The following is a 23,106-nucleotide window of genomic DNA, read 5'->3' on the forward strand; positions in this document are numbered from 1 at the left end:
GCCACGTCTGTGAAGCTAGAGGGAAGTCAGCACGCTTTCCACGCTTTCTATTCCATGCTTACTTATTCTTCTTACTAGCTGGTCTCTTCTGACTGACTGTATGCTCAGGGACACCCCAACCATGACTATCACTGTATCTGTAGGGATGACCAGGATGACAACGTTTATATGGATACAGTGGGAGCACCAAGGGGGGCCCATGATGAGTACAAGGCCCACAATCAGATATGGGCAGGTCTAGAGTCCATTATTCCCCAGAGAGCTATGAGTAAAGATGTTGGTTGGGTTAACTGATTGTATTGTAATCAACAGAGATTTGTGATTGTATCCGAGATGCTTCCCAGAACCGCACGGCTTTGGACATGATCCTTGCTGAGAAGGGAGGAGTCTGTAAGATGGTGGGAGTGGCTTGTCGCATGTACATCCCGGATGACATCGCCCCCTATGGATCCATTACCCATGCACTTGAAGAGATTGAAGGACTGTCCAGGGAACTCAAGAGAAACTCTGGGGTGGACACTTTGTCCTTCACTTTGTAGTTGGGGGATTGGAAGGGTATCCTTTAAGTGGGGGTGATATTGGGGATTGTGATTTTGCTCTCGTCACTTATTGCGAGCTGTGTGGTCCCCCTCATCAAGTCCACCATGTCCCAGATGGCCGTCCAGGTGGTAAGAACCATGACAGGAGAAGTCCCGGTGTGGAGGATACCGTCTTGTTGAAGAACCAGCTTGTTAATAAACCCATAAACTATGGAAACACAATGATGTAATTTGAGTATGCAGGCCTGTAACCCCCGAGTGACTGGCCTCCAGGGGATCTGGTGAAGAGTTAACAAGTCCAGCAGGTAAGGGCTTAGCCTACCTGTATGTACCTGGAGTTTGAGGAGGTCACCCTGGACAAAGTTACAGGCCATGCAAAGCTCAAAAGGGGGGAATTGTTAAAGATATTACACTGGACTCGGACGCCATCTTACGTATTGTCGGACATTTTAAAGATTCAGCATTATTTCACATAACTTTGTGAAATAATAACTAAGTTTGGGTTTCATTCCTCAGCAAGCACACAAAGACTTAGTGCTCGCTAGCACCACCTAGTGGAAGGTATCCAGGTGGACATCTGGACATTTGGTTTATGTGAAGTTTCAGTATTTGCATGTAGCCAATAGTATTAGACTCCTTTGTGTGCTTACATCCAATAGTGTTACATTTCCTGGGTGAGAACACCCAATTATAGTTGCTGCTTTCCTAATTACACGCCTTATGTAAAGTGCCTTATGGTTTTCTATAAATGTCAGTCCCACAATAAAGTAGCAGTCTTGTTGCTAACTTCCTGCAAGGACAGGTCTTGTCTTTTCTTTCAAGTTAGTCACATTCCAGCGCTGGACACAGACTCATTTAATTTGAAAGTCACCTTACAATGATTAGGGGTTTGAGCCCCAGATATAAATCTATAAGAATGACGTTATTCGGATAAAGCTTGGGGAAGTAAGTGACAAGTACTGGCTCTGTTGAACATAACGCCCCCTTCCCCTGGCTGTAAGTCTATATTTGCATCAGTGGCATCTGCAACACCCTCGCCGATGCAATGGCGAGGGAGTGTTTGCGAATACGTCCCACCTGCATGTGCCCACATCACACTACATGGTCCTGACAGGACATAGGGGTATTGCAGTGGTTAATCCTGCCTGGCAAGGCAGAAGTTAAGTATTTTGTATGATGCAAGATGCTGTTGTCCAATGATATGTGTTACATCCTGTGCTTTGTGAGCTGAGATGTGATTGGAGGAGCAGCCACCACCTGACCAAAGGGAGGTAATAAAACTCCCTTGCCAGGAATGTCCTGGGTCTCAGATTCTGGAGAGAAAGAGGACTTTAGGAGAATCCTAGAGATCAGTGAGTGAGTGAGCAATCTCTGTCTGGCCCATACCAGAGCAGGAAGAGCCTAGCCCCTGCCTCTGAAGTGTGGAGCATCCGACTAGAGTTAGTGTAGTGAGGAAAGGGGTATTATCTTACCTTTAAAGGTGATACCTGAAGCCCTACAGGACAAGCTGAAGCTTCCTACCAGGACACAGCTGCCTTCCCAGCCTGCCCTCTACATCCAGGCTGGTGAACTATCTCCTGAGGCGCCCTCCAACTCACATCTCAGCACTCCATCTACTTGTTAAAGGCACGTTGCTGCGGTTCCTGCGGTTCAAATAAAGAACTGTAAGTTGTTTTCTTCAACTTCTGTCTCCGTCTGGTCCCTGCTAATACGGCTGCCTTCATCACCGGCACCCTGTCCATCACCCAGAGACTCACACTCGAGACATTAAGGGGTTGCCCCAGGGAGATCAGCTGTAGCAGCCTCTCCCTCATCATTTCTTGCCAACACCACCCTGCTGGAGACCTGCCAGGCTGTAGGACAGCCCTCCGGTTCCCAAGCACCGTGACAATAGCGTGCTTAGGCCGCAACCGCCAGCCACTCCGGTACTGCGGGCCCCGGCTGACTCCAGGCCTCACCGCAAAGGGCTAGGCCCCGGTGGGGGATGTTGCACATCTATTGTATCTTCATACAAGTCATTAGGTTTATTTTGAGAGTAGATTTCTTTGGTCACAGATGAAGGTATATAGTATAAGTATATAGTTATCATTATTTTGATAGAACAAGTGATGTCACCACTGATTGGCATCTACGGATCTGATGTCCTTTGGTAACACCGACCCAACTGGCCAAAGATATGACAACTGCCACAATGGCAGCCAGGGGGGTAACTAGGAGAGAATGGGGCCCCCTTACCCCTTTAAAATATGCATGTTACACTCATATATATATATATATATATATATATATACTTATACACACATACGCACAACATATAGAGCATATACACATAACATATATGCCCACATATAGTGCCATATACAGACGTACAGCATATACACATCACTTATATGTTATATATATATATATATATATATATATATATATATATTATGCTGTACAATGGTGCACATATTTCATTTATTAGTGTCAGGTCTGATGCAGAGCCCCCTGACACTGTGGGCCCCAAAACGGCTGCTATGGCTGCTACCACTGTAGTTACGCCCCTGATGGCAGCTGTACAAAGAAGAAAACACCGCACAGGCAGGTACCACCACACCCCTGGTGCACTGAGAAGCTCATGATCAAACAGTTAAAATCTCAACAAAACGAACCTTAAAAGTTCCATCCCAGTTTGCTTTTCCTATCATTTGTATCAAATCGGTGAAACTTTGCACTCATTTTCCTCAATGTTATATGTAAAAAGTTGCATTTGATCCATTTTGGGGGATTCTGCTGCACATGGCTCGAGAAAAAAAAACCCTTGCAAATAAAGGGAGCCCGCAGCGCCCGCTTCCATAGGGTGACTTATTTAATGACCTTTTATTCACCGTTACCACAGAGAAAACCTCCAATAGTTCAGTGTAACCTATTCCAGACCTTGTCCTTCACCATGATGTCTATTGTACATAAAACATAAAAATAACACTTAATTTACCCTAAAATCTGTTGTTCTTTATTGCTTTTATTATGGCTTCTATAAGGTGGACTAAAGACTGTTACTGAGTGAAATTTTGCTCCTTATTATATCCAGCCCTCACCTCACAGACTTTACTTCCTCATAGTGAAAGTAAAACGCCTATGAGCTCTTTTTCCTCCTCTGGCTTGCCGTACACTCCTATATGATACAATGTAGCAGAGCTGATTCCAGTTTCTGTCGGTACAATGTTGCAGCTGCTGCTCCTGTTGTGGTCCCTGGTTGGAGCTGTCACCTCTGCAGACCCCATCCAGGTGTTTGTCATCCCCCACAGCCATATGGACGTCGGTTGGGTGTATACAGTGCAGGTGCAGTATATATTCTGGATCTGCTATTTCCTGGATTGAACGTGTGGAATAGGGAAATCAGCTGACACAGGGCTCAGATCATATGACACAGGCAGATGAGGGGTTTCCTCATAATGAAAAGTTATAGAATGTTATTCTTTGAGATTTTCAAGAACTCTGCTTGCTGTCACACAACATTGTATACTAACAGAGAGCGAGCAGCAGTCCTGGTAATGAGATGAATGTGCAGCTGTGAGACGCCTAGTTAAAGTTTGTTTAAAGAAAAGTTCTACAATTTTCCTTTGATACTTTCTGTATCAATTCCTCAAAGTTTTCTAGATCTCTGCTTGCTGTTCTTCTTCATTGTTTGGTTCCTGTAGAAAGCGGTCCCTGGTCATGTGATCTCACATCACTGAAAGGCTTGTTACAGTAATCAGAGCTGTGTATTACAACAAGCGCCTGTGTGACATTACGAGACCAAGAATATAATGAGCCGTGCATATGTGTAACATCACATGACCAGGGATATAACAAACAGCGCACCTGTGTGACATCATATGACCAGGAATATAACGAGCCGTGCACTTGTGTGACATCACATGACCAAGGATATTATGAGCCGTGCACCTGTGTGACATCATATGACCAAGGATATAACGAGCCGTGCACCTGTGACATCATATGACCAGGAATATAACGAGCCGTGCACTTGTGTGACATCACATGACCAAGGATATTATGAGCCGTGCATATGTGTGACATCACATGACCAAGGATATAACGAGCCGTGCACCTGTGATATCATATGACCAGGAATATAACGAGCCATGCACCTGTGACATCATATGACCAGGAATATAACAAGCTGTGCACCTGTGTGACATCACATGACCAAGGATATTATGAGCCGTGCATATGTGTGACATCACATGACCAAGGATATAACGAGCCGTGCACCTGTGACATCATATGACCAGGAATATAACGAGCCATGCACCTGTGACATCATATGACCAGGAATATAACGAGCTGTACACCTGTGTGACATTACATGACCAAGGATATTATGAGCCGTGCACCTGTGTGACATCATATGACCAGGGCTATAATGAGCCATGCATCTGTGTGACATCACATGACCAGGGATATAACGAACCGTGCACCTGTGTGACATCACATGATCATGGACATATTTTTTTTTCTCTGGAAGTAAACATGAAGCTTCCTATAGATTGACAACAATTAAGGTCTAGAAAATCATGTGGAATCAATACAGAAAGTATATTGGAAAATTGTATAACTTTTCATTCCACAACTATCCAACTATTAATTATTTGTAGAAACTGGAACCCCCCTTTAAGGATTCTATCCTCTGCCAACAAGCAGAATTCTTCCAAATTTAAGCTCGAAATATAGTAAACAATTTTGGAAAATAACAGGAATATTTGGAGATTGCTGGTGTTTTTGGAAGAAATCCAGATTTCTTGTTACTAAAATGAATAGCATTGTGATTTCAGGAGAGCATGCACGCTTATGCTGGCAACGTCTACACCACCGTAGTGGCCGAGCTGATGAAGGAGAAGCATCGGAGGTTTATTGTGGTCGAGCAGGAATTTTTCCGCTTGTGGTGGGATACGGTGGCAGAAGAATTTCAGAAGCAGCAGGTAAGGTAGGGGTTAAAATAATGCTTCTGCACCCATCTTTGAATGGCTATGTGCAGATATGTCTCTCTTAAGCTCCCCCTAGTGGTGGCTGCAGATGTATGGGAATTGGAATTGGAAACGTACAATGTATTTGGTATTTGAGGCCATTTTTGGATGGGTCATGGGTGCCCAAGGATCATTGATGCACTTGGGGTTATAATAACTTCTATTGTACATATTTCTGATTTAATTATGATGGGAGTCAGATAACATTTGGCAGTCTCTTACATGTCTGTGTAGTTTCTTCCATCCTGATATTTCGTCTCTTGTGCCCAGGTCCATCAGCTGGTACAGGAGGGGCGTCTGGAGTTCATTATCGGTGGCCAAGTGATGCACGATGAAGCCGTCACCGCACTAGACGATCAAATTCTACAGCTGACAGGTACCCGCTCCATACACCATGGGGTGGGGGCATTACCATAATTCATGGAGGTAGTCACCACTTACAACCAATGAGGGTGTTGCTTTCATTCTGTGAAGGATCTCGGGATCTGATTGGTTGGCAGTGGTCTATCTTTTTATACAACCAGATAATAATTGATTGTTTATGGGTTACTATTAACTAATCTTTCTCTACGCAGAGGGCCATGGCTTTTTATATGAAACATTTGGGGTAAGACCACAGTTCTCGTGGCACGTGGATCCCTTCGGAGCATCCGCCACCACTCCCACCATATTTGCCATGTCTGGATTCAATGCTCACCTTATTTCTCGCATTGACTATGACAGTAAAGCTGCCATGCAGGATTCCAAGGTATGAATGTACAACTGTAATTTATGTCCTGACCTATATACAAAGGTGATGCAAGAAACCGAACTTCCATGTATGATTTTAGGAATCCTTTTACCAACAATATATCACAGTTCTGTGCTGGAACATTATTATAAATGTTGTCATTTTGTTATAGAAATGGTTCTCTTTAAAGTGAACTATTGATGATACAAGACTGCAGACAGTTACATTTATATTCAAGGATTGCAGCTGAACTAGGAGCACTCTTGTGCACTTCAGTGTACTGCTACACAGCCCCTCCACCGTGCTGTAGAAGCTACTGTTTGAATACTACAGCAGTTAGTCAGGGGGGATGAGCTGTGTTGTGTTCAGTAAAGAGATCTAACACACCTCTGCACCAGAGTGCGCCAAGTCCAGCTACAATCCCGGAATACACATGCATATTTTACAGTTCTGCTGCTACTGACAACACGCTTAGAGGTATGATCACACTGGGAAAATACCTAACACTTTCTGCAATTTTTTGTACGATGACAACCGCTGACAGATTCTATATAAGGGATTTCTGGGATATTTATATTAACACGTCATCAAAATCAGCAAGGATCCATTTTCACAGGAATAAAACTGAACCTTTTCCTGAATTAGGTCATCATTCTTTTTATTTCTCATCTGTTGAATCGTGATGTCTTATTACAGTATCTGCTCAAACCTAATGCCCGATGAGAGATTTATACTGTAGTATCCATACATACTCATGTCTTGTATAACTTGTAACATCCGTTTATGATTTATTTAAGCTTTTCAGCTGGCTGCTGATTTATCTACCGTAATAATTGATATACTTTAATACATTTGCTCTTATGTCCCGTTCTGTTCGTATTCGTGCAGAATATCGCCACCTGTGGCCATTTTTCACATGTCAGAACGCTGCCCCCATGTGGCTAGTTTTCATAGTCTTGTTTCTCTTAATCACTATTGTGTGAAACCCTTTGAGGAAGATATTACATCTATATTCTCCATGTTTAGGAAATAGTGTTCTGTACCCCCCCCCCTGGGTCTCTTGTGGGTTTCCGGGCTGCGGGCCAGACTGTCCTTCTGAACTAGTCTTGTTTCTTCTATAGAAAACAAGTGATTTCTTAGTTTGTTTGTTGTAATTGCCAGAAATGTTTTTTCAGAACAAGCCCCAAATCCAAAGTGTTCTGCAGCAGGAATTACTGTGTGGATTTGACTCTGTTTCCTCTTTTTGCAGAAGCTGCAGTTTGTTTGGCGGGGGTCTCGCACCTTATCCGAGAAGCAGGAAATCTTTACTCACGTCATGGACCAGTTCAGTTACTGTACCCCTTCTTATCTGCCATTTTCCAACAGGTACACTAAAAGAATCACTTTTTGACAAATCTGGGACCAAGGGCACCCTACCTGACACCCTACCGCTGCTAGACCTGTCCACCAACTACACCCAGCAGGATAGCCATACACAAACATCCAACTGCTCTTTCTTAATTACCTTAATAGAGCATCTTACCCTTCCCTCTCCATCCCTCACTTTTGGTGATGAAATGGTCTTCCACTTAATTTCACTTTATCTCTCTAAAATCGGTGCTAAATCTGTCTTGGTTTCCCAAGACATATTATCAGTGCCCTAAGGTATCATATAACAGCTACCCAAAGAAGTGGATGTAGAGCATATTAGAAGCTGAGCGAAATAAGCAGAGTAATTGGCACAGATCTCCTACTGCAGCTAGTAGTAAGTTTTCTGCCTAAGCACCTTGCTTTATATTCATCAGTACTGGTTAGTAAAATACCATATCAGGTTTTCTCTATCCACCTCTATGGGTCTATGCGCAGCCTGAAAATACAACCAAAGATAAGGCCTTATGCATTTTCACCCTGGTGATAGAATGTTGAATATATAATTATGGTTCCTCTCACTATTCTAGATCGGGATTTTACTGGAATGGAGTTGCTTTGTTTCCTGATCCACCAAAGGACGGTATTTATCCCAACATGAGCCTCCCAGTTACCAGTGACACCATACACCAGTATGCAAAAACCATGGTGGAGAATATACGGATGCGAGCTGCCTGGTTTAGGAGCAATGATGTCTTGTGGCCCTGGGTAAATAAGACCTTTGTCCACTTCATTTCCTTCATAATATTTTGAGAAAATTGCAAGAAGGAATCATAGTCCCTCCCCTCTGCTCTGATTGGCTGCTGGAGTATTCAAGTAGTTTCTCAGACACTGTGATGTAGCAAAATGCAGAGAGCTAAGAGCACAGCAGTGTTAAGTGTATAACAGTTTCACAATTTCTATGGTTAATTTATTATGTTGCTGTGTCTTTAACTCATTTTCCTGTTTTGTGTTGCAGGGATGCGACAAGCAGTTCTTCAATTCTTCTGTCCAGTTTAATAACATGGATTTATTACTGGAATATATCAACAGCAATCCAGAGTTCGGAGTGACTGTGCGGTATTCTACACTGGGGGATTACTTCCAGAGTATTTACAAAAGGAATATGACCTGGGAAGTACGAGGTAGTCAGGATTTCCTCCCTTATTCTTCAGGTACGTAGCCAACTACTACATTGCCCATAGATGGATAGATATTAAAGGGGTTGGCCACTTTTCAATAAATCTCTTCCATTAGACATGTCTCTGCGTCTTTGCCTCCTTTGAGAGCTTCAGCCTTTCCCTGTTCTCACCATGCTTCCCTCTGCATATATACACAACTTCCTCTCTCTCTCACTACTCTAGGCCGTCCTCATGGCGTCCCCCAATGTTTCTTTCTTCTCACAGTCTCTCTCCTCAATTATATCTTCCTGGACCTATGCAACTGGGATATTTCTGTTGTGGGCACCCACCACAATATAAGCAAATTGGAGGATCTGCACACAGTACAAAAGTAAGTAGCAGGACTGCTGACTCACTTGATGATAATGGTACATGGGCTACTTATGTAAAAGAGTGGCCAACCACTTTAATATACCATATCTGTACATAAGTATACAGACTCTTCTTTGATGTTAATGAAAACTATGCTGATTTTACTGTAAGTATAGAAGATGCACATCTTAATCGGTGACCATATGACTGTTCTATGTGTGTTTCTAGAGGTATTTCAAGCTTGGACTGGATTCTATGCATCCCGTAATGTCTTGAAAGGAGTAGCACGCCGGGCGAGCTCTTTGCTCTATGCTGGGGAGTCTGCATTTACCCAGTATCTGATGAAGCATCCATCAGGCGCAGTGTGCAAAATGTGGGCAATGGAACAACTGCGGGCTCTGAGATGGGCTGTCTCCGAGGTAAAGCTGATGTTGAGACTTGAATGTTATTTGATAACAATCTGATTGGTGGGACTCTCACCGCTCACCAGAACGGCACACAGCACTCTTATCTCTTCCATTCACTACATGAGTGCAAGAGATGGCCAAGAACTGTGCTCAACAATTACTGACACTCCCATAGAATTCTATGAAGCCTCATCCCTGACCTGCTGCTCCATTCATTAGTAAGAACAGGAACCCCAGTCAGACCCTCATCAATCACATTGGGGCAGATTTACTTACCTGGTCCATTCGCGATCCAGCAACGCATTCTCCATCGCTGATTCGGGTCTGTCCGGGATTCACTAAGGTAGTGTGTCCGATGTCCACCTGGTGTCGCTGCTGCGCTGAAGTCCGCCGGAGTTCACTGGAGTTCACCGAGCTATGCTTGGTGCAGGTAAGTGCGTGTCAAGTGACCCCTTTTTTTTTTTTTTTTAAATCCGGCGGTTTTTCCTAATCCGTAGCCCCCCAATTTCCGTCACATGCATGCCGCCGCCGATGCGCCACAATCCGATCGCGTGCGCCACACCCGGGGTAATTCGGCGCATTGGGCCCTTAGTAAATGACCCCCATTGTTTTTCCCTTTCCTGTGAATAGGGGATAGCAATTAAAATTGGTAGAACTCCTTTAAATGGGTTTTGCCAGAAATAATTTGAATGCCCTATGCACAGCATAATCTGTCCTGTGCTTAATTGATTTCGATGGGATTTCTATGAGCCGATGCCCGTTGATTCCCACTTCTGGCATTGATTCGCTGACCTTTTGATCAAATATTTATTCCGTATCCTGTGGATAAATATCCTGTATGAAAAACCCTTTTAAAGAATATTAGAACCTTCGCACTGTTCATGTTACTGTCTTTATGCAAGTAATCAACTTCCTGATATGTCTTCATAAAAAAATTCCTAATATTTTGCTACTCCTGTGCAACTGCTTCACCTGGGTGTCTGTCCTGCTGATTCTGATATAGATCTTACAGCATGCTGCCACAATCCTCATTCAGATGTTGTCCTTTAATTGGACTCGGGGCATAGTCAATGATTTTTCAATATATGAATAAGTAATGTATATACCGTAATATTTGAGTTCTGCTTTATAGGTCCAGCATCATGACGGCATCACAGGCACTGAATCTCCAAAGGTTGGCGATATGTATATAACACACTTATGCCAAGGAATGACTGGCGTACGGAAATTGATGAACGCCATCATTATGGACCAGTTCAGCTACGAGAAAAATGAACATCAAGAAGGTATTCTTATTCTCTGGATATAAAATGTGTAATGTGTTGTATAGGGTATAGTGTTGTAGACAGGGTACATGTGTATTAAGGATTTGTAGGAGGTGTAGATGTAACCCAGTGATATAAACTAAGCCACTAAGAGTTTTTCACTGTGGAATCAGTACAGCAGTGTTACATGGTAAGTCACGGTAAGTACACACAATATTCAGGCTACTGACTATAATATGGGAATAATGAAAACTTTAAAAGCTATCAAATAAATATAGAGAAAAACTTCTGTCTTGCAGGTCTCTTACATATTACTGTCTATAATCCTCTGGCGTGGAACCTGACCACGTATATTAGCGTGGCGCTGAATGCCTCGATAGTAGCAGTGTATGATGAGCTGGGTCAGCTAGTGCCAGCACAGGTATGGATGTATATATATATATATGGGTTTGTTTCCTGCCCGTCACATCAGGGGCGACTTCCAACTTCCTACCACATAAACCGACTTCCTTATTAAGTAAAACACTTGTGTATTTCACTCCTACAGTCCTCGTCTGCTGATGTTTATCGCTCTATTGCTTTAATTGATAATGGAATAACTTTGTGATGGAACTTTGTGTGTATTAGTTTCCTTTGTTTATAAAATTTGCAGTGACTGCCATAATATGGGCAGCTATTCTTATTTAGGTAGTTTAGTGTAAGGTATTTTTTTTTTTTTTTTCAATGAGTAGGTCTTTCTTATTGCTAAATTTATTTATTTCGTTTTTTTTTATACCCTTTTTTTTACTGGGACCGCCCTCTGACTTTAGACGTCAGCGGGCACAGGTACCGAGTCGACGTTGCTGCAGTTTTCTACTACTACCTCGCTAGCAAGACCCAGTTTCTGACACCCGGTGACCCTAGGGATATGCGTTTCATTACCGCTTCTCCCTTTTCCGCTCCTCACAGCATCGCTCTGAATGAGCTCGATGTATAGCGGAGCGGTGCGGGCAAGGCCGCCGCCTCCATAGTCTTGGCGGTCACGTGACTGCCGGTTCTAAAGGAGTTAAACAGAGCTGCTTGGTCTAATTAGACCCAGTGCAGTTCTGATCAGCACCACCAGTAACAGGTGATTATTTCCTCTGTAACTTAGGCTCTTATAGATGCCTCAGTTACAGGGTAAAACTTGTAGAAGAGAGAAAATAATGTAAAAAAAAAAAGTGAAAATGTCCCCCAAGGGTCTTTTATGACCTCATGGCTGACATATAAAGTAAAAAAACACACACAAAATCTAAACTATTCATAAAGATACAATGACATTTCCCTATTTAATAAAAAAAAAAAAACCCTGCTACACTACAAAAAGCATCGCCACAGTCGCCCCGTTTGCCCGAGACTATACATATTGGGGCAGATTTACTTGCCCGGCGCGTTCTCTGCACTGGATTCGGGTCCGGCAGGGATTTATGATGGTAGTTCCTCCGCCGTCCACCAGGTGGCGCTGCTGCGCTGAAGTCCGCTGGAATGCCTCGAAATACACCGGCCTATCCTGGATGAAGGTGAGTGAAATTTTCGCGACACAATTTTTTTTTTTAAATGCGGCGTTTTTTCCGAATCTGTTGGGTTTTTGTTCGGCCACGCCCCCCGATTTCCGTCGCGTGCATGCCGGCGCCGATGCGCCACAATCCGATCGCGTGCGCCAAAATCCCGGGGCAATTCAGGTACAATCGGCGCAAATCGGAAATATTTGGGTAACAGTCGGGAAAGCGCGAATCGGGCCCTTAGTAAATGACCCCCATTATATATCATTTTGAGTTCATTTGAAAATTAAAAAAAAAAAAAGTACTTTAAATTATAAAAAAAAGTCTTTTTTCCACTTTTAACCCCAAGTAAAAAAAAAAAAAAAAAAAAGTTTTTAACTTGTATTACCTTTTTAACTAGCTCTATGTGTCCCGATAAAAAAACACAGCAAAAAAAAAAAGTTATGGCCCTTAAACCAGCGCAATGCCCGGTGACTGGAGCCTTTTCAGGCTGCGTCACTAAGGGGTTAAATCTCTGCTTCTTTGCTGCTATTAATATATAACGACTTCAACAAACTTTGCATAAATCCGCAGTACAAGTGACTACACCTTACAAGGTAGCTAAAAGAGGTGTGGATTTCCTTATCCGAATCTGGAAAATGTATTTGCATAATTTCCCAGAATTCCCTAGTGGAGGATTAATGAGTCTCCATATGCCTGTAAGGCAGCCTTAATTGGGAAAGTCTTCGTTAGGTGAACTCTAACTTTTCAACCCTACACAAAAATTTGTAATATTTCAGAGCAGCTTCTCCTGGTCCATTCACTTTGGCTCTTATCATCTTCCATCTTTTCCTCCGCTTTGCTTTTCACTCTGTAATTTCTGTGAAGTCTACCTTACATGCAACAAGACAGAAACTCAGTGAGGTGTCAAATTACATGCAAACTCTATGGAGGAGGGAGGGGGATCAGGGAGTCACAGCAGCTAGCTCTTCAACTTGGCAATGACCGTTCCGGACAGGGCTGCATAAAAAAAATTCTAAAATTGAAAAGAAAACTGAATGAGCAATTCTCGCAAGTTGTATCCTGAAGTCTGCAGTAGGGAGATTTATATTGTATATACTCGAGTATAAGCCAAAGTACCTAATTTTAACGCAAAAACTGGGAAAACCTATTGATTCGAGTATAAGCCTAGAGTGGGAAATGCGTTAGTCACAGCCTACATAGCCAGTAGCCACTGCTCCCCAGTATACAGCTAGTGCCTGCCCCCTTAGTATATAGACGACATCATGATGTGTACGATGTAGCAGGGACCCGAAGATGGAGCTGGAGTTTCAGAAAACAGAAGAGGACCTGCAGGGGGCGTCATAAAGGTGAAGTAAAGAGGTGTTTTTTTTATAGTATAAGCTGAGTAAGGATTTTTCAGCACATTTTTTGTGCTGAAAAACTTGGCTTATACACAAGTATATACAGTACTTTAAATCTCAGTCTTTAGCAGTTTCTAATGTAATGTGGGGATGGTTCTTTTATGTGCTAATAAATGTTACATCAGCAATGTTCATTCCCTTTTATCATTCTCTTTTAGATACATAACTCCAGTGATCCCGGACATGCTTTTGACTTGTATGTACTTGTTACGCTCCCGGGTCTTGCCTATCGGAGATATTTGTTGAAGACTGATAATGCGGAGCCCAGCGGGGAGATCATCACTGTGGAAAGACAGATCAAGTTTAGGAGGCAATCAACAGGAAGCACCAAAAAACCCGACAAGATCAGGACGATGCCTTTGTCTAATGACTGCTACACTCTATGGATAGACCTCAGCACTAACCTGCTAGTCAGCATAACGGATCGGTAAGATGCTTGTGTCAAGACTAGAGATGAGCGGACCCCAACTTTAGGCTCGGTGTCCTCTGATCGGCAGCTCGGTCCTAACCCAGACATGTACCTTACCTTCTATAGTTGTCTCAAAGTTGGGTCCTTAGCCGTCAGTACATGTAATCATCAGTGCATTAGGCATTTGGTTGTACATTTGATGTTTTGTTGCCATCTTGGATACATCCTCAAATGTTATGTTAGGCTCCTTTTAGAAAATCACTTTTTTGAACCGTTTCTTGCAGAGAGAGAAACATCACCCTCCCAATAAGTCAGAATTTTATGGAGTACCATGCAAATGGAGATACCGGTGCCGGTCCAATATCTGACAACTATATGTTTTATTCTGATGGAAATGCTGCTCATGTAACAAAGTCTGTAGGACTGGAGATTGTGTCCGGGAAACTCGTGACAGAAATCCGACAGTACTTTTACAGGTAATGGATTGTATATGGTGCCTTTATGGGCTATACAGGACAGAGTGACCTTGTATATGTTCCTTGTGGGATCCATTGTTCTCCTGAACTGGTAGATAAGAAAATGATGAGAATTTGGTCCACAGTTTGGGAGGATAGGACCGACCGAGAGATTGATCAGGGGATAGGACCAATCAGGATCTTCGAGAAACGTAGCATTGGTTACTACACCATTGATTATCACTGATCAGAACTTCCCATGTATCATTCTTGTTACAGAGAAGAGAACCAGAAGAATTACATCTATGCAATATTCTCCAGACTCTACCAAGTCCCTGATGGCTACGACAAGACACTGACCTGCCGGCCCATAGAGCAGCAGTACAGAGTTGGACCTTTGGAAGTCAATCGGGAAGCCATAATCAGAATACAAACCAATATTCAGAGCAATAAGAGAATTTTCACTGATGACAACGCATACCAGATGCAAGTGCGGGAATTCAAGACCTTGAGCAATTTAGTCGCTAGGGTAAGAGGTGGGATGGAAGGAGTAAACCCGCTAAGTACTCAAGATCTTGATCAGCGATGGGTCAACCATGGCTGTTATTGTAAACCTGATATGAAAGTTGTTTTTATGTTTTAGAACTATTACCCGATGGTCCATACAGCGTATATAGAAGATGAGACCACAAGACTTGTCCTCCTAGCTGAACGATCACATGGAGTCTCCAGTCAAGACAATGGTCAAGTGGAGGTATCATGGGAAGCGCTTACCTTGCACGACTCTCTGTTGGAGATACGAGCAGTAGTTTTATTCAGTCTTTGTGCTTGTTGTGTAGATTATGTTGCATCGAAGATTGTGGAACAACATGGAGTGGGACCTGAACTACAACCTTACACTGGATGATACATCTGTAGTCAGGCCCACCATCTGGCTCATGGTGGGATCCAGAGAAGTTACAGACTCTTTGTACCAGAGGTTGGGATTGTGTTTGGAACAAAAACCGGTGGTGATGATGAGTCCATTATCAGGTACATTTTTATTAAAAAAAAAAAAAAAAAAAAAATTTCCATCACAGCTTCAACCATAGGGAATACTTATTTTTATATTTTAATACAAGAAAGGGGCAACGAATTTGAGCAAAAGTTAGTTTTCTTTTTTTTTTTAATGCAATTTTGTGTAGTTGTAAACATCATTTGATTGTTTGCTAATTGTTCTGAACCTATTGACACCTCTGTCTGTAGGATGTGATGTTGGCAGGGCCCCATAGCAAACATCTGAATGGGTTGTTCCACTTCCCCCTTAAAAAAAATATAAATATCTGTTTGCTAATACATGTGAGTTACAAACACATACATTTATACACTCCTATACAGGCAGTCCCCGGGTTACGTACAAGATAGGTTCTTAAGTTGAATTTGTATGTAAGTCGGAACTATATACTATATAATTGTAGGTCCAGCCCAAATGTTTTTGGTCTCTGTGACAATTAGATTTTGGGTTGTCATAAAAACAAGATTAAATCTTAATTGCAGACAACTGTGATAACTGTTACAGCTGTTTATTGTAGCGTAAGGCTAAAGTACAGTAATTTACCAACATCCAGAGGTCCGTTTGTAACTAGGGGTCGTCTGTAAGTCAGATGTTCTTAAGTAGGGGACCCCCTGTATACGCAATCCAAATGTTCATAAACATGCATACATACATCATGTACACAAAAACATACAGTACCATATACCTCCATTCAGTATATACACACCCAATATCCCAGATGCAAGGACCCCCTGACACTGCGGGCCCCATAGCAGCTGCTACTGCTGTAGTTACGCCCCTGGTTACACTGTTATACAGCCTGGGCAGTGTCAGAAGGGTAGAAACCTACTGCTAACCTATAGGCACAGTCTTTAAGGTTCTAAATAGGATAAAAATGTTTTTCTTTGTTATTATGAAAACATGTTCACACTTCCTAATGAGCTTATATGCATTAATATTTTGACAGGACGTGGAAAAGCTAAGAATCAAGTAGTGGCTGATGTTCCCGTTACTTTACCACCCAATATTCACCTTCAGGTCCTGAGTATTCCTGGATGGAAATACTCTTCAAACCACACAGAGCATATGCATAATGTGCATAGAGGTATGATGTCCCTAATATTCACCCCGGCCAGTGCTCACACACATCTCTGGAGTCATTCAACTAAAGGGAGTGTCTACAATAGACGAGGGGCGGGGCTTAACACTCTACTTGTCCTGCTGTAGGGGAGAGGCTCCTGCTGCAGGGAATCTTACAGTCACATAGAGATTTCTTTATTTTTTAAACCATGATACAAAACAAATAGGTTTAAATGAAAGGAGGAGAGAAACCCCTTCCCGTCGATGCTGTTTTTCGTTTTTGCGTTTTTTTTTTTTTTTGCAGCTTTTTTTTTTAATTTATTTGTGTACAATAAAGGGCTTATAAGGGCTTGTTTTTGGTGTAACAAATTGTACTTCCTATCTCCTATTTCATTTTCCATGCCGTGTACACGGAAGCTGGAAAAACATTTCAGTAGTGAACTTGAAAAAACACTTTTGCACCATTTTTTAATGGGCTTTTTTGTACCAAAAAACTGCCAAATTCTGACGCTATATGGAGTCTGTCATTGGCAATGATCATCGCCCCTCAGTCACAGGGAATCCATATCACAGCAAAGATGATGGCGCCCATATGCCGTCGGCTGTTTTCCTAAAAATGGGAGAACTACTTTGGGCATTTTTTTTGTGGTTTTTTTTTTTTTTGTGTGCCTTCCTCTGGATCAATACTGTATAATGTAGAATTAATAGGTTGGACTCAATGGACTTTATTTTCTATTCTTATTTACTATGATATTGTTACTCCATAGTATAACATTGTTTCATTAAAAATCAATTAGAGACACTCCCTCCCCTCTTATTACCGTATTTTTCGGATTATAAGGCGCACCATCAAATTCCTGCTAAAACGTCTAGGTTCATATATAAGGCGCACCGGATTATAAGGATGAATGACCAGCAGGTGGCAGACCTGTGCACAGTTCAAGGCAGCTATTGTCTGTAAGTATGGTTCATATATAAGGCGCACTGGACTATAAGGCACACCTTTTGATTTCTGAAAAAATCATGGGATTTTTTGTGCGCCTTATGGTCTGAAAAATATGGTACTGTCTTCTACAGGAAGGTTGTGTAAAAACCTAATAAAAAGTGATCTGTTCTTGTTTTTACTCTTTCTATTTTCCTTCCCAGCTAAAACACAGAGCGATACAGATTTTAGCAGAGTACTGTTAAGAATGCATCACCTCTATGAAGCGGACCAGGACCCCATCCTCTCCAAACCCACTACCATTAACCTCAAGGTACGGAGTATAAGGGTCTATACAACATAGGGGGATCACAATTCCCACTCGGTCCCTACACTTCTACTACCCCCACTGCTTAACACCCCATTTATACCTGAATACCTGCCTGTGATTGGGCAGTGGGGCACCCCTCAAAGGGAAGACGACTCAATGCGCTATAGTACAGGTCACCCAAAAGTATTGCAGATACTCCCCATCCATACATTACCTCCAACAAAAGCCGAAATAAATCATCTGTGCAGTGCTTAAGAGTAACAAAAAAACAAGGAAATTCACTTCACTGCAAAAGGAGACCTGTCAGCAGAACTTCCACACATGTAACTATGCAGATACGACAAGACTACATCCAACTAATGTGTCCTGCAGTTTCCAATTTCACTAGAGCAGCAGAAGACCCCTGCCTGTATACATTCTGCACGAATATTCTCCATGACAGTCTAGCCTTTCAGTGATAAATATATCTATCTAATCCTAGAACTTCTGCTAGCCCCATCCACCAGGACATCATCCACAATGCCCCACACCTAGAACTTCTGCTAGACCCATCCACAATGCCCCACACCTAGAACTTCTGCTAGTCCCATCCACCAGGACATCATCCACAATGCCCCACACCTAGAACTTCTACTAGTCCCATCCACCAGGACATCATCCACAATGCCCCACACCTAGAACTTCTACTAGTCCCATCCACCAGGACATCATCCACAATGCCCCACACCTAGAACTTCTACTAGTCCCATCCACCAGGACATCATCCACAATGCCCAACACCTAGAACTTCTGCTAGCCCCATCCACCAGGACATCATCCACAATGCCCCACACCTAGAACTTCTGCTAGACCCATCCACCAGGACATCATCCACAATGCCCCACACCTAGAACTTCTGCTAGACCCATCCACCAGGACATCATCCACAATGCCCCACACCTAGAACTTCTGCTAGACCCATCCACCAGGACATCATCCACAATGCCCCACACCTAGAACTTCTGCTAGACCCATCCACCAGGACATCATCCACAATGCCCCACACCTAGAACTTCTGCTAGACCCATCCACCAGGACATCATCCACAATGCCCCACACCTAGAACTTCTGCTAGACCCATCCACCAGGACATCATCCACAATGCCCCACACCTAGAACTTCTGCTAGACCCATCCACCAGGACATCATCCACAATGCCCCACACCTAGAACTTCTGCTAGACCCATCCACCAGGACATCATCCACAATGCCCCACACCTAGAACTTCTGCTAGACCCATCCACCAGGACATCATCCACAATGCCCCACACCTAGAACTTCTGCTAGACCCATCCACCAGGGCATAATCCACAATGCCCCACACCTAGAACTTCTGCTAGACCCATCCACCAGGACATCATCCACAATGCCCCACACCTAGAACTTCTGCTAGACCCATCCACCAGGACATCATCCACAATGCCCCACACCTAGAACTTCTACTAGCCCCATCCACCAGGACATCATCCACAATGCCCCACACCTAGAACTTCTGCTAGCCCTATCCACCAGGGCATAATCCACAATGCCCCACACCTAGAACTTCTACTAGCCCCATCCACCAGTGCATAATCCACAATGCCCAACACCTAGAACTTCTACTAGCCCCATCCACCAGTGCATAATCCACAATGCCCAACACCTAGAACTTCTGCTAGCCCCATCCACCAGGACATCATCCACAATGCCCCACACCTAGAACTTCTGCTAGCCCCATCCACCAGGGCATAATCCACAATGCCCCACACCTTTATTGCCTGACTTTCATGGGTCAGTTCCACTTAAATTATAGCTTCATGGAAATCTAATGAAAATATTATTAAAGATGGAAGCTGGTTATTTAAAGGGGTTGTCCACTTTCAACAAATAATTGATGGTTTGTGTAAGGAAAAGTTCTACAGTTTTCCAATATAATATCTGTATCAATTTTCCATGGGTTTTCTAGATCTCTGCTTGCTGTCCCGCTTTTGAAAGCTTCCTTCCAGTTGATAGAAACCTTTCCCTGGTCATGTGCTGTCACACAGGTGCATGGCTCAGAGAGTAATCAGATCAGTGTGTTATACCGAGCTGTGCACCTGTGTGACATCACATGACCAGGGAAAGGTTTATATCCACTGGAAGTAAACGTAGAAGCTTTCTAACTTGTATAACACATTACACAAACAATAGTAATTATTTGCTGAAAGTGTACAGCCTCTTTAATAATGGGGGAAAGTTTGCTTAATAAACCCACAATATGTTTTTCTTATCAACCCAGGTATTATCTGTTATTAAGTATAGTAGGGAGGTAGTTTTGTGTGGGTTTCCTCTGGGTCTTCCGGTTTCCTCCCACACTCCAAAACATACTGGTAGGTTGATTAGAATGTAAGCCCCATTGGGGGCAGGGACTGATTTGGCAAATAAAGAATTATTAGTATTACAATCCAACATGGACATGTACACTTGAAGGGACCCTGTCACCAGGAATGTATCTTTTAGCTGGTGACAGGTTACAATAGCCTATGTTATGCAGATTTTTTTAAAATGCCAGCATTCAGCTGGTCAGCATTCTGAATGATTACAGTAGTTTATAATAGTTTATTTCACATTACCTGGCTCCCTGCCAGGAGTGTGTAGTGAGTCCCGAGGTAAGGGGCAGCTGCAGCCTGTGTGTGCCTGTACCTATTACTGAGATCCCCACCGATCAGTTCAGCTATCACTGGACAACCCCTTTAACAGTTAACGGTACTGGCACTGATTGTTGGTGTCACTGGTGGGAAGGGGGGGTGGTCCCAGGTTCGGGTTTTATTATTTAGACGGGTCCACTCATCACTAGTAATAAGTAAGAAACTGATAGATTTTACTAAGAGAGAAAATTCAAGGATCAGGACTTATTAGTAACTTTTTAAAAGCAGGAAGGATATTGCATGTGAGGTCACCCTGGTCTCCTCACATCTGCTTGTCAGACCATCACCTTCTCAGACCGACCACACAAACTGCTGCTAATTGGGGGCACATGGATCATTTCCAGTTATCGTAACCTCCGCATTAGTTTAGACGAGAGCTTGTAAAGTGTAAAGGTCGCATTTCTGGTCCGCGGGTTCACAAAGAAAGATCTGTACCTATATTTTATTTGCATTGGCAGAATCTGAGAATCCTTTTACTTTTTTGCTTAAAAAGCAGACTGAGGGCTTATTTTTTGTGGGATAATTTTCACTGGTACCATTCTGGGGTAGCTGCAAGTTTTGATGATATTTTGATATTATTTTTTTTATTTTTTTTTTTTTTAATTTTATTCAGCGTTCACTTTGTGCAATGAAAAGCATCTTTTTTTTTTTTAATTCTAAATGATGTTTGCGACCTCTGCAGAATATGGCGACGTTATATAAATGCAGATTTGTTATTATTCTGTTTTGTGTTAGTTTCTTCTTGAAGGACTGGGCACGGTGCGGTTAGTGGAGGAACGCTCTCTTACCGGAACCTGGGACTTGGCCACTATGGAGCGGTGGAAGTGGAAGTCAACACAGAGGAAAGATAACGGTGCGGGAAAATATAAATTGTTGCATATTAATTTTTTTTTTTTTTTATCTTGTTCAGTAGAAATACAGATCTCATAACCTTGAAAGGTGTTATAAAACCCATCTCCACCCATTCACTCCTTCCTTTGAAGCCCCCTCTTTCCGTAGATCAAAGCGCGTTACATTAGAACCCATTAGCAGACCACAGCTGTAGATATACAGTATATACATTTCTGTTTTGCAAGCAAATAATCTGCAGTTGAGTTTTATCAAAAAGCTGGATGTTAGGTATATAAGGAGACAAGGCTTAAAGCTGCCGGGACCCAATGCTCAGTCTGTCCCAGACCACTTTGTATAGGTCTTCAAGTTGCACCACTTAAAGGGAATCTGTAACCACATTTTTCACATATACAGCTAGTGACAGGTTCCCATAGAGCCCTATTAACTAACTGACACCCTTCTTTTAGCTAAAAATTGCTTCCCTCACATCCCCATAAAATCAACTTTATGTTCTCTAACCTGGAATCAGAGGGGTGTGTTGTGCTCAGCCAGTCCCTCCCATCTAATCCTCCCAATGCCATATGTCTCCTCACCATTCAGCACTTCATGTCATGTGAAAAGTGTGATGTCATCTAAGGTCCTTTACTGTAACATGTAAAAGTCTACCCCACGTATGGATCTGATCATATGAAATCACAGCATGCTACCATGGACTACTCTTCCTCATGAATGCATGGAGGCTGCTGTGATTGCATGTGATCAGATGCATACATGGGGTACATTTTGGAAATGTTACTGGGTAAAAGAAAGAACCTTCGATGACATGACCCTGGTCACATGACATGAGGTGCTTAATGATGTAACAGAACTCTCTCTGTGTTCTAGGAAGGCACCGTGTAATACATTTGACATAGCTTATTCTACCCCTGATGATAATTAAACAGAGCTGTATATGTTTGTATATGTGAACAGGCAGTCCCTATGTACTAGTTCCATACAGCAACATATCCTAGCAGTGAGACCTGTCAAGGAGGACAAGGAGACAGGGCAATACAAGTAAAATTTAATATGCAGGACTCCATTAATATCATTGGACTCACATCAGGTGAGTTGTATATAAGTTTACAAACTGATTTTTTTTAACATTGCAGCCGTGGAAAGGAACTATTTATGGATATAATTATGGATACAATGATGTCGGATCCTAGTTTTGTATGAAGTATGCCCTTTAAGTAACCCCAAATTTATGAAGGAATGTTCCCTAGCAAAGGGAAATTGTAATAATATTTAACTCAAAGATTGTAATTGTTTTGTTTTATAGATAACAGTTCTAAGAAGAACTCGGAGGACTTTACTGTTACAGTTGCACCAAAGGAAATAAGAACTTTTTTTGTATATTTTCAGTAACCACCAGTTCCTGTGCTTCGCACAAATAGTTTAAGAGGAGCTTTCCACTCACTTGACGTTTCGGTGTTAAAAAAAAAAAAAATGTATTCCGCATGGTATAAGAGTGCTGGAGCATCTTTTCCTAGAACCTCCACTTTTCTGGAGCTGGGTGTTACCATTAGATGACGTGTCCTTACAA

General features: G+C 42.6%; 1 protein-coding gene across 1 annotated transcript; it reads left to right on the top strand.

Annotated features, from left to right (window-relative positions):
- The first annotated feature begins 3,673 nt into the window (after positions 1–3,673).
- Positions 3,674–23,083, top strand: MAN2B2 (mannosidase alpha class 2B member 2). Its single transcript, XM_072126117.1, has 19 exons — positions 3,674–3,863; positions 5,360–5,506; positions 5,822–5,927; positions 6,127–6,299; positions 7,531–7,646; positions 8,219–8,396; positions 8,647–8,842; positions 9,389–9,579; positions 10,700–10,853; positions 11,132–11,253; positions 13,914–14,182; positions 14,449–14,640; positions 14,899–15,148; positions 15,263–15,373; positions 15,459–15,651; positions 16,620–16,757; positions 17,879–17,988; positions 21,426–21,543; positions 22,843–23,083. Exons 1-19 carry the CDS (start codon positions 3,744–3,746, stop codon positions 22,926–22,928), a joined length of 2,970 nt encoding a protein of 989 aa, XP_071982218.1. The 5' UTR covers positions 3,674–3,743; the 3' UTR covers positions 22,929–23,083.
- The last annotated feature ends 23 nt before the right edge of the window (positions 23,084–23,106 follow it).

Source organism: Engystomops pustulosus, chromosome 1 (genome assembly GCF_040894005.1).
Source record: "Engystomops pustulosus chromosome 1, aEngPut4.maternal, whole genome shotgun sequence".
NCBI classification, from domain to species: domain Eukaryota; kingdom Metazoa; phylum Chordata; class Amphibia; order Anura; family Leptodactylidae; genus Engystomops; species Engystomops pustulosus.

Coding starts and splice junctions, on each gene's coding strand:
- MAN2B2 (XM_072126117.1), top strand. CDS start 3,744: ATGTTGCAGCTGCTGCTCCTGTTGTGGTCCCTGGTTGGAGCTGTCACC. Junction 7,647..8,218: donor TATCTGCCATTTTCCAACAG/GTACACTAAAAG, acceptor TCACTATTCTAG/ATCGGGATTTTACTGGAATG. Junction 15,149..15,262: donor TGAGCAATTTAGTCGCTAGG/GTAAGAGGTGGG, acceptor TTTATGTTTTAG/AACTATTACCCGATGGTCCA.